Source organism: Austrofundulus limnaeus, unplaced genomic scaffold (assembly GCF_001266775.1).
Source record: "Austrofundulus limnaeus strain Quisiro unplaced genomic scaffold, Austrofundulus_limnaeus-1.0 Scaffold14, whole genome shotgun sequence".
Classification (NCBI taxonomy): Eukaryota; Metazoa; Chordata; class Actinopteri; order Cyprinodontiformes; family Rivulidae; genus Austrofundulus; species Austrofundulus limnaeus.
This window is the reverse complement of record NW_013952416.1, coordinates 3,948,785-3,960,926: the sequence shown is the minus strand read 5'-3', so window position 1 is coordinate 3,960,926 and position 12,142 is coordinate 3,948,785. Positions and strand designations below refer to the sequence as shown.

General features: G+C 38.9%; 1 protein-coding gene across 1 annotated transcript in view; it reads left to right on the top strand.

Moving 5' to 3' along the window:
• pggt1b (protein geranylgeranyltransferase type I, beta subunit) overlaps positions 1-8,470 on the top strand; it is a 16,628-nt gene extending 8,158 nt beyond the window's left edge. Inside the window, exons 6-9 of the mRNA XM_014002740.1 lie at positions 46-91; positions 2,307-2,491; positions 2,666-2,774; positions 5,683-8,470. Coding sequence (XP_013858194.1) covers positions 46-91; positions 2,307-2,491; positions 2,666-2,774; positions 5,683-5,849 — 507 coding nt within the window. The 3' untranslated portion in view covers positions 5,850-8,470. The remainder of the gene's footprint in view (positions 1-45; positions 92-2,306; positions 2,492-2,665; positions 2,775-5,682) is intronic.
• The last annotated feature ends 3,672 nt before the right edge of the window (positions 8,471-12,142 follow it).

The window sequence follows — 12,142 nt, the reverse complement described above, 5'->3', positions numbered from 1 at the left end:
ATAACATATATAATTTTTTAAACATTTTTTTCTCCCCTTCTGCAGTCCTATGACAACGCGTTTGGCCAGGGAGCTGGGAGAGAGTCCCATGGTGAGTTTGTGCTTTTAAATAAATTAAAGATCCGAGCTCACGGTGATTTGTGAGCTTCAAAGGGATGTTTGTTGAAGAATAAAACTTGTAAAAGAAATTACTTCCCATAAATGTTTGAGTTTGGACTAGATTTAATCTTTGTGATTGAGCTTGATTTTTTTTTTCTGTCGCGCACAAAAAAAAAAACACGTTTTAAGAAACTGCATGAAAGTGAGGGAAGGAAATGCTTTTAAAGGATTAACTGTTTAAAGCCAGCTCTATAGATACACTACATTGTTCTCATTAATCCCAGCTCCACTCACATAAACCTTCTTATTCTGACACACAAAAGCCTTCAACCTTCAAAACATTGCTTGGGAACAGACTTGTATTAATCTTCTTGTCATGGTGATGGAAGTATTTGGTATTAATGTTGTGAAAATGATTAAATTAAAACGGTTTGAGGGTTTATAGCAARTCTCTCCTTGTGATAAATGTGAGTCCTGCGATTATCGGCTCCATTGAGTCGGCCAACTCTCTGCGGATTGATTACACATCAACAGCGACGCTTAGTTGAAGCCCATTACCCATCTACCCTTGAGGTGTGTGTGTGTTTGTTCAGCACCAAGACCTCCCACACTTGCTTTTGATGTGCACAGACTCTAGTGTTGTTGATAATTGTGTAGCTCAGTTTGTGAAACATGGAATTAAAGAAACTCCTGTGCCTGGGCATGAAATTGGATTTTTTTTTGTCCTGTGCATGGTTTATATTCAAAAGAATTTTTTTTTACTACTGCCTCTATATTTTAAAAGATGTTGTCTCTTTACGGCAGAAWTAAATATTTATCAGATTTTCCAAGGCCCCTTTTCTGCATTATTCAGCTTTTTTTATGGCCTAATTGCCCCAAATACACTTTTTTCAGTTTCCGATTCAGATTTATATACCTCTTATTTCCTCTCCGTGTGCATCCGGCAGCTATTGAACAAGGCTTGGTTGATTAGTAGCAGCTGTAACATGATGGCAGATTTACCTCTTTAACCACAGACAGATAAGCAGGCTGCAGCAAAAGCCTGTTATCATTTGATGAACGCTCGGCTTTTTCTTTATGGCTTTCATCTTAAAGCTGCTCTGTCCCTAACTTTGCACTTTAATTTCTTTTAGGAAACARATTTATTTCCTCGGAAGCTCACGACGACTCATAAATTCCATTCTTTACAAATACTAATTTAAATTTTGAGGTTTAAAAGAAAACTAGAAGCACTCGGAGAGTGCAAACCTCCGCCAAGACCAATTTCTCCCATCCTGTAAGAGTTAATGRGCAAAAGCAGAGATGGAAACACATTTGCCGAATAAGTTCTGACTTAGTGAACATTTAAGCAGACAGTATGCACGGAATTTCTTCTCGGTGGAGTTGAATGTGAAAAAAAAAAAGTCAGACTCGTCACCCGACGTTATTCATCATCAAACTGGTGTCTGATTAAGCTCCTAAGTTTTCATCAGTCACGTTTCATCTTGTAAAACGTCTGTTTTATCCCCTTGAATGAGTTTGTAATGGTTTGACTCTCTTTATAAAGTGCTTCCTGGCTCCCCCCGTCTCCAAACTTTGAGGCCCGGCAGCTCTCTAGCGAGAAACTGTTTTGATTGGTTGTTTCGGAAATGTGGTGTGTTTGAGGAAATGGGAAAAATAGGTTTCATGGTGCAGTCACGCACTTCCTGGTCACAAAGCGTTCTGTAAATGTGCACATTATGGCAAAAATTATTCATCATTAAATGTGGTTTTAACATTACTTTTATAAAGTTTGAAGTCCGTGCTGTCCAATCCAGCTCACTGTTTTTTACAGAAGCCCTGTGAAAGCATCACAGCTTTGCTGATCTCAGAGTGTTAAAAGAAAAAAAATCCTGTATCTGCATCGTGATCCAGAACATCACCAAAATTGAAAGGTGTGTTCCTTGGCCCAGTACCCACATGTGGTAAAAATGTCATGACAATCCGTCCACAAGTTTTTGAGTAATGATGTCCACAGGCAGACAGACAGACATACGCGACTGAAAACATTACCTCGCCCTTGGCGAAGGTAACAAATGAAAATTAGAAAAGCAGCATGCTATCATTTATTTTTAGATTATATGATCCCAAATGCTTCTTCTGTGTTTTATTATCCTGATTCTGTTGAAAACACATTAACAGACCTTAATACTGGGTTGATTCATACACGTGTCCTCTGTCGTGTCCAGGCGGCTGGACGTTCTGCGCCATCGCCTCGCTGTGTCTGATGGGTCGACTGGAGGAGGCGCTGAGTCAGCGGGAGCTGGACAGGATACGGCGCTGGTGCATCATGAGGCAGCAGAGTGGTTTCCACGGACGGCCCCACAAGCCTGTGGACACGTGCTACTCCTTCTGGGTGGGAGCCACGCTGGAGGTAAAGACAGCTGCAACAACGAAAGCAAACGCACGTGCTCTGCCGCATGTCTCGACGAGTTTGTTGTATTTAAATTACGCGTTGATGCTTTTGATCTTTAATTTTAAAGTAGTTTGTGTTTAAATCTGGTTCTGGAAAACGTTCTTCTCCTGTGTTCTCTTTCTCTTGCTGCAGCTGTTAGACGTGTTTAAGTACACCAACTTTGAAAAGAACAGGAGCTTCATTCTGTCCACGCAGGACCGCTTYGTGGGCGGCTTCGCCAAGTGGCCCGACAGCCATCCAGGTAAACGACGTAACGCTCAGAGAAGGCTATTTATCAGTGCAAGTAAAACACTCATTCATTGAGCCACTGCTGCTGTTTTTAGTRTCCATAAACTCTAATCCCTGAGGTTTTATAAGGCTGTTAAAGCCGCAGGAGCCGAGCGGGGCTGAATAATAGGTTTAATGACRGTGTAGAAGTGGCCACTCATTCTCCTGTAACTTAAAAGATCTCTCATTAGGAACAAAAAGCTCATGGGTCTGAGCAGTTTCAGCTCATKGTCTTCTCTTTCCGACAGACCGTTTGTCCCTCACCTCCTCCACAGGTGCAGCGAGGCTGGGGTGGGGCTGTGGCTGCTGGGTGTATCCGATCTGTGGAAAGACTTGCAACCCTAAACGTGTGTGTGTGTGTTCATGCGTGCGTGCGCGACCTGCCCATGTAATGTGTAATTGATGAGGCGATGGTTCAGAGGACACAAGAGATCATCCTCCTCATGTTACTACAATAAGACATTTAGGAAACCGTAAATAAATACACAAAGCCTTGTGAAAATTGCCGAACGCTGAAGAATTTTAAGAAAGAAAAGGAACAGGATAAACAATAGGAATGGTCTAGAGTGTCTCATGTAGCTTCTGATGTGCAGGAGCTGGTTTCAGTGGATGGGGTAATAAGGGTTACATGGAACAAAAGCACTCAGTGTGTAACTTATCACGGTTGAGTGGTTGAAACATTTTTTATATATATAATTTCTGTCTCAGGGAGAGTTTGTGGAAAATATGGGATAACGTCAATGTTGACCAAAATGTCAAATTCAAGTAATTTAATCTCAGCTGACTATTAAATCTTTAAAATCCCCTCAAGCAGACTTCACAGAATCCTACTGTAAACTACCAGAGCTGTTGATTGAGGATCAGATTATAAGAATAGGTTTTTGCTTGTCTCTTATAAATTTACAGATTTTAAAATCAGTATTGAAAATCTATTTTTACATCAGGAAAATAAAAAAGACAAAACAAAACACTTATTTACCTGCTGAAATAAATACTTTAAAATATTGACTGCAGAGCTGATGGAACTCTGGTGCCATGCTGGATCTCCAGTGTAGCGTATCTGCAGGAAAAAAATAAAATCTGGTTCACCCAGAGATTTAACAAACACTTCTCTGAACCTAACAGAGGTGCAGCTGTCACTTTAAACACACCAGATGGGTCTACTAGCCAATCAGACGTATGGTGAAGGTGGGACTTGGATCTCTGCTAAGGTTGAACTATACTGGAAAAAAAAAAACATCACGAATATTTGACATTTAGCTAGGGCTGGGCGGTATGACCTCAAATTCATATCACGGTATAAATTGAATCCATTCACGGTAACTGTATATATCGCTATAGAAAATTATCATAAAAAGCAAAGATAATGTCATTTCACAGCCTTTTTTTTTGCAGAAAACTGTAATCATAATCAAACCCAGCATTTTTGCTGTAGTGAAAATGAACATAACTGAAGTAAAAAAGATTTTTTTATATAAATTGCAAAACAGTTTCGACCACAAACAAATACATTTCTCAAATTTTCAACAATATCAAAATAAAGTGGATGTTATAACCAGTACTTCAAGTAAAATTAGTCATTTAGACATAAAAAATTCAATGTTGCATAAAATGTTAGTGTGACAGGACCTCAAGGGGCTTAAGTGTGCGCATATAGTCATAAAACAATTTCAGATAACTAGAATGTGTGTGGTGAAGCCAAATAAATGTAACATCTGCCTGCCATACAATGAGCTTCTGCCTGTTGAACTGATCAGCTGCACGCTCATCTTCATCATCAGAGCAGAAGATAACTGTTACATTAGCAAGATGGATTTATGACTGAACGAACGTTCACGTCTTTTTTAATCATCTCTGTAGGTAACCATACATAAAAAAACAAGTTGTTTTTTTTTCTCCGACAACTTGAATGTGAAAACACTACAGTTGTTAAAGCTTTGCTCTGCACGACGTGCTGCGGGAGAGCCGGGGACATGATCCCGATGTCACTTTTCTACAACGGGAGGGGGAAATTTGAGGATTTATTCTCTGTATACGTGTTTTAAAACGCTAGAATTTCTTTATTAAATTTCAAACTCCTTCTCAGTTGTCTCTGCACTCGCAGCCCTGTTGACACAGGTGCGATGYCGTAACTGACGACAGGACGGTAGAGGGTAAATTTCTACTGTAGGCCAACTTCATACCATTTCTACTGTCTACCGCATATGCTGCGCTGCCCTACATTTAGCCAATAATAATTAATAGATGACTATGGCCAACGTGGCTTTGGTCCTCATTTTGTGGCTTTACTCATACTCTGGTTTATGTCTCGACAAAACTTAGATTCAAATCCAGCAGGAAGAAATGCTGAAAAAAGAAGTTCAGGATCAAGATTGTTTTCCACTCTCAGCCCCGTGACTGTAACTGTCACAAAGTTTGATTGGAAAAAATAATTACCGGTATCTCCTAAATTTCAGGAGCAGTAAAGATTGATAATTAAAATAAAGAAAAAGTTAATTTTATTGAAAAACGTTTTGACAAACGGTCAACAGACCAACCAGGATATATTTACTTAAAGGGGCATTACAACTAACACTGCTTGTGATTTAAATCTACTGGTTTAATGCTCCTTTGCTTTGACGCTCCTCATTTGAAGAAGCTTCTGCTGAACCTGAAGAGCTGCTGAAGAGCAGGGAAACATCTAAAACATGCAGGATGGTGGCCCTCAAGAACCAGGATTCGACCCCACTGTTTTAATCATTTGCTAATGGTCATATCCTATAATAATGAAAACATACAGTCCAGTCGATCCGTCTACTTTGACACACTTTACCAGTCCTGACCTATTTTCTTCTTTTTGTGTCCTCTCTTCCCACCCCTCGCGATGCTTCTCTCTCCTCCAGACCCCCTACATGCCTACCTGGGTCTGTGCGGTCTGTCTCTGATCGGAGAGCCCAGTCTGCAGAAAGTCCACCCGGCTCTGAACATCACTCAGAGAGCCTTTCAGCACCTCCAGCAGCTGCAGCAGACGTGGAGGGAGAACACTGGCAGCTGTGGCGGACGGCACTGACAGCAGGATGATTTAAATCTGAACAGGTTCAGTAATCTGGATCAGCTGTCAGTCAGAAGTGACTCGACGCGTGCTTCTTAAAGACATCCGGCTTCTCAAAAGGCTTTGCTTTAGAGAACCTTGCAAAGGTTTAAACTTTAGAGACCTTATTTGAAACTCATCTAAAGCCACTTGTTGTTGTTGTTGTTGTTGAGCAATATTGCATATGCCACACCTCTTTGCTGCCTTGGTTACTGATATATTTTTAAAGCACACTTTTGTTTGTTTGCAGAACACAAAATGATTTCCCCTTCTCTACAATATTATAGAAAATCTGCTCTTTATTTTTATTTTTATTTTTTTCCTTAAAACATAAAATCTGCACCAATTTTAAGCCTGGAGCTCCTCATTCTAAGATCATCTCAGCAGGGACAGTGTCTCTAAGCTTCTCACTGCTACATCCTCTAGTTTCACCACTGCAGGCCTTTTATTTAAAGATCAAAAGATTTAAATAATAATGGAGTTGCTTGAGTGAAAATAGGAAAAAAAAACATCTGAAACTACCTCAAGGGGAAAATCTATATCTTGTTTAAAAGGATTTTAAACTAGATTTAGCCAAAACTTTCATTTCAGATTTCCTAAACTGTTCTTTCCTCCTTTTCCTTAATTCTAAAAAAAAGTATTTGTTCTCTTTTGTGGAATTTGCAGAAAGTTGGGAATCTGAAACACATTTAAGCTGCAGTATTTGAACCTGCAACGTCTGAACTGCACTCATTTTAATTTGGTTTTTAGTCTCTGTACGGTTGTAGCCAGCTGTGAATCAAAAATAGACAACGGCATCACAACCAGAGGAAACATTTTCCTTTTGAACTTCTGTGATTCATTCTTTTCAGCGCAACAAGGATGTAGAGTGGGACAATGAACAATGAGCTCAGGTGTTCAGCAAACAGAAACGTATGGTCAGGAACACTCGARCGAGGTTTTTCTGTCATCCGATTAACCATCTACATTGATGGTGGCAGCCATTTAAAACATTTAATATATATACAAATATTTTTTAAGCTTTTTTTTCTTGGTGATTTTGGAAAAGAGCTTCAGCTAATCCGGTCAAACTGCCTGCACCTCTTGCCTTCACCCCAGCTGTCCTAACTCAGAGCAAAGCAACATTTCTGGCTTTCAGACCCTGCTGCACCCCAGTCTGAATTCACTTCTCTCTCATAATGAGGCCACAGCACAAGCAAACAACTGAGCCCCGAGATGACATGCGAGGACGAGACAGTCTCGAAGCAAAGCAGAAACATGTGGAAAAACAGGCGGCTTGTCTGCTTCATTGTACCTGCAGGAGTATAGAAAACCAAACTAAACCTCTGGCTTTGTGTTCTGCTTCTGCCAAACTCTGATRTTTTTCATATGTGGAAGGACAGAGGAAAGGAGAGAACATGGGAGGAGAGGGGGATAAATAAATAATCGGAGCCATCTATTATTAAAAGTAAACTGTCGGGGACTGGATCCCCCTCCCTCTCTGAGTCCAGACCCGGAGCCCAGCTTTGATGCAAAAACTGCAGTTTTTTTTTTTAAAAAGCAGTATATTCTGTTTTATTTTACCGCTTAGGCCTGAAACCTGCTTTGCAACATTTACTTTATAACTGTTTTTCTTAAATACTGTTCGTGTGTATATATTTGCTTATAAAAAGGGAAACAAAGCAGCTGCTGAMTTGAATCTCAAACTTGCATAATATTATTAATTCAGTTTTGAGCTTGCTTTTGTTTGCATTATATATGATTTAACATTTTCTTATTAGTGAGTCGTTGCYTCTTCATATGCCCCAGTTTTTGTTTTTATTTTTTTTATTCACATGGATTCATTTGCCAGCTTGCCTCCATAGCGTGCCTCYTGTCGTGTTGTTTAAGTTGCTTCTCTTCAAAGGTTTTTGTTGTAGACTTAGTTTATCTAAAGTGGAAGAAAGCTTGTATGTATTTTGGACCTTCACATCTGCGTTTTGACAAACGTTTCATGTTTCCTTTCAGTGTTAAACTTGTTGGCATGATCAGATTAATCTGATCAGGAGGGATTAATTTACTGAGATTGAACCCAGGAATGCTTAAGGATTAAAAAAATAATAATAATAATGCATGAATCTGTCACTTCTGTCGTTTTCATCTACCGRTTCCATCTCATGATTCTTTTCTTTAACTGAAATCATGTTACTGCAGAATGTGGAGACGACAGCTTTGTGTTTCAGAGACAGCTGCTGCACTAGGAGTTGTGAACGGATTCTAAAATACACACAGCCAAAATATCCCACATGCAGTCGATCATGAGAGCTTGTCCTGTCATGAGGCACTGCTATACATAATGTATCGAAATGATGTAACAAACTGTAACGGAATTTATTTTTTCTATGCTTTTTAGGATTCAGTGTAAAAAAAAATTGTAAATGAATATAAATAGGTGACTTCTGTTGTGAAAGTGCCGAAGAACAGGAAGCGTATGATGGTCAGAGGACGTAAATAAGCAGATGTTTGTGAGTGTGTGATGCGTTTTTAGTGCTTCAGTTTTGGTTTTGGATAGAGTTATGTTGATTCGAGCTCGGCACGCAAAACTGTATGTATGATAAATAAAACCTCTAACTTTTACAGCAGCTTGGTTTCTGTGGCTTTTTGTGTTTGTCACAAAGATCGAGAAAAGGAAAACTTTTTTTTGTGAAATCTGCTAAAGCAAAATGTATTTCTTCAGTTCATATCACTCCTGAAGAAGTCCTGCTGTGTCTTGGACATATCAGCAGATAGATTAGCTTAATGGTTAAACTGAAATATGACTTCAGAAATCTTACAAATAAGTGTCCTGATGCATCTCAGTAATCCAGGTAAAAAATCAAAAAGAAAAAAAAAAGTATAGGTCTTCTGGACGGGTTCTTCTCTAATGAAACGTTTCGTCTCTCCTCCAAGAGACTTCTTCAGTCTGAGAGTTTCAGGCAAAATTCAGGCTTTTAAGCKCTGCCTCCATGTGACTGATACTCACATCACATGGCTATCGTTGACACCTAATTAACACCTATTGTTAACAGGGGATGGAGTGAWACTGGCAATAGCAGCACTGTAGGAGGGGGACAACTGAAAACGGAGGCCTCCACCTCTGTTTAATGATGGATTGATTATGAAGAAAGACCGTCCATCATTAAACAGAGGTGGAGGCCTCCGTTTTCAGTTGTCCCCCTCCTACAGCGCTGCTATTGCCAGTATCACTCCACCCCCTGTTAACAATAGGTGTTAATTAGTTGTCAACGATAGCCATGTGATGTGAGTATCAGTCACATGAAGGCAGGGCTCAAAAGCCTGAATTTTGCCTGAAACTCTCAGACTGAAGAAGTCTCTTGGAGGAGAGACAAAACGTTTCATTAGAGAAGAACCCATCCAGAAGACCTACACAATTTATTTCTTTCTTACAAATAAGTAATTGGTTTTATTCAGCCTTCTTTAAATTTGTGGCAAAAAAAAAAACGCATCAATATGATTTTTTTCTTCTCCCAGTCTTCACACACAAAGCCATTGAGTGTGCAAAACCAAAATAAACTGGGTTTTTATATTTGGAAAACTAGTAACATAATTAGAAATGAAGTAAGGAGTGATTTGATCCTAACTTTTTTTTTAAAAATAATGATCATCTTCAGGTCAGACAACAGCTCTGTTCCTGCTCCTTTCTGAATTCAGGTTTTACCACAGAGGTTTCTCAAATGAAAGACAGAGCATGTGGTTTAGTGACTCAACTGTTGTTTTATTTTTCTATTTTTAAACACGAAGATGACAATTTTCCTCATTTGCCTCATTTTCCTGCGTTGTGCTCCTCTTTCTTTAGTAGGTCAGTGACTAAGACCTAATTAAAAGGCGGTGGAGGAGGGGGAATTTCACTGAACACACATGGAAGCGCACACACAATCTATTCCCACCTGGGAGCTGCACGGCCTCGTCACAGACTACAGTTGGCACGGCCGCTGTAATCTGAGCCACACAAATGGAACAGGCTGCAATCTGGATGTTTAGTTTATTATTAACCCCTCGTCACACATTTTGGGCAATTCAAAAAAAGGGTTTAGATAACTTTTCTTACATATAACTTACTTTATACCAACAAAACATACTGTATATTTGGTTTGGTCACATCTGATGTACTCCAGATGCCATAATCTGCTTTTTTATGACGTTTTCTCCATGGACAAAGACCTGAGAACTTGATGATGTTCTGATGTCTTCATCCTGATCAAAGCTATTTCTATCCTGTTTAAATGCAGCCCATTAATATTAATTCATGTCATGTTGGATCATGTGTTTTAATAACCCATAGGCACCACTGTGCTCTCTGTGGTTATTTAACTCAAAGTCACTCCACACTGTAAAACATGTCAATCAATGTGACATTAATTATTCAGGGAGCACTCTGCTTTATGTGGCTTTTTATGGGACAATTAAAAATCATCGCCCTTTATATTACATATGAGCACTGGGACATTAAAAAAACTCGGCAGATAAAATCTATAACAAATTCATAATTCTTGAACATTAAATAACTGATGAAGAGGGTGAATTATTTTCCTTCAATGTGGATCATGTAACATTTCAGTTCTCATTGAGTATCACTGCAGCTTTATTAAGACCTCAGTTTTTCATTTTTGACTCTTCCAGATCTTTTCTTTTTATCCTCTTATGATACAAGAGCTTGTGTTCCCTCTGGACCGTTTGCACTGCATATATGATGAGTCCTAATTAGCTCATTTCCCACCACACTGAAGGAAAGTGGTTGTACAAGTGAACCCTCTGATCCTTCATTTTATTTGCATTTTTAAACTCCAAAAACCCGACTGCTGTGAACATAAATACATGTGTTGTTTCTTGTGATATGTGTTGAATTACTGCATATTAATCTGTTAAAGGTATTTAGACAGTTTTGTTGCTTTAGGCATGCCTAAATATTTTATGTACATTAGATTAGAAACATATTCAGTCCTAACTGTTGCATCTTCACGTCCAGACAAAAAAATAAATTAGACAAAAAAGTAAAAGTTAGAAGTCCATATACAGTATGCTGCAGAACATGGTTTAGCGTTGTCTGGCTGAACTATTCAAGGCTTTCCTTAAAAACATATCATAGCAACGTATGTTGTTTGAGAACCTGCCCATGCCAGAGGCACTAATGCACCCACATACCATCAGAGAGGCATGTTTTTCATCCCTCTCTTCTAGGGTGTTTGTGGTTTATGTTCACATTTTGATTATTGATCACAGAGCAGTTTTTTTACCTGCTGAAAATAACGGACATTGACTTTCAACCTTGTCTTTTGAGGTTTTTTCCTGATTCTTGCATGCTTTTATATTGAAATGCCTTAAATGTTTTGTTGAGGAACATTATTCTGAAATTCTTCCACTCTTTTTAGACGCATCTTTTTGCCGACTGGGGAACCTCTGTCCATCTTTCTGAGAGATTCGGTCTCCTTAAAATTATCTTTTTACAGTATATCCAGTCCTCTTAATTAACCCAATTAGTTGAAAAATGCTCCTTAAGTTGTTTCTTACTCATACTTTTTCTGGGTTCAAAGTTGCCTTGTCTGTTCAAAAGGTTATCAACTAAATGATTTTTTTTTTTGTGTTCCACTGTACATTTGGGTTTATGAAATATTTGTGTTCCACTGTACATTTGGGTTTATGAAATATGTAAGTTGTTTTTATATTTTTACACATTTACACATGCTTATTTTTTTTAAATTGGAGTTGTGCATTTGGAGCAAACAAAAGAATTAAAAATGTACTCCTCTTTGTTTCATATTTATTCCCCGAGATGTGACCTTTTAAAGAAAGATCTTAAACCATGTTTGCTCCACTGATGTCAGATCACGTCAGCGATTCCATTTGGAGAAGATTAATTTGGTCATGCTCCGTTTGCTTTGTGTCCGTTTGTCTCTCTCTTTTTTTTTTTTCCACGCGCTCAACAGGGTGGACAGACCATGAAGCCATGGAGACCATCTGCTGACGCGGAACAAGTGGCATTGCCAGAAAAAAAAAAAAAAAAAAAAGATTAGAAATGCGAACTTAATCTGGGTTATAGCTGCCGCCTCACATTCCAGGCCGACACCGCTTCCTAAAAAAATCATAATAAATAAATAAAAAACACACCAGAACAAAGAGTTGGCGTGCACAGAAATGGGCACCTATGAGCMCATGCCATGCGTAAAACTTGACCTGATGGCACCAATAGAGTAAAGACCTCCTTAGTCCCATTTTATAGTCTTAAGAATGGGATCATTCTGATTATTTTTAGCCTG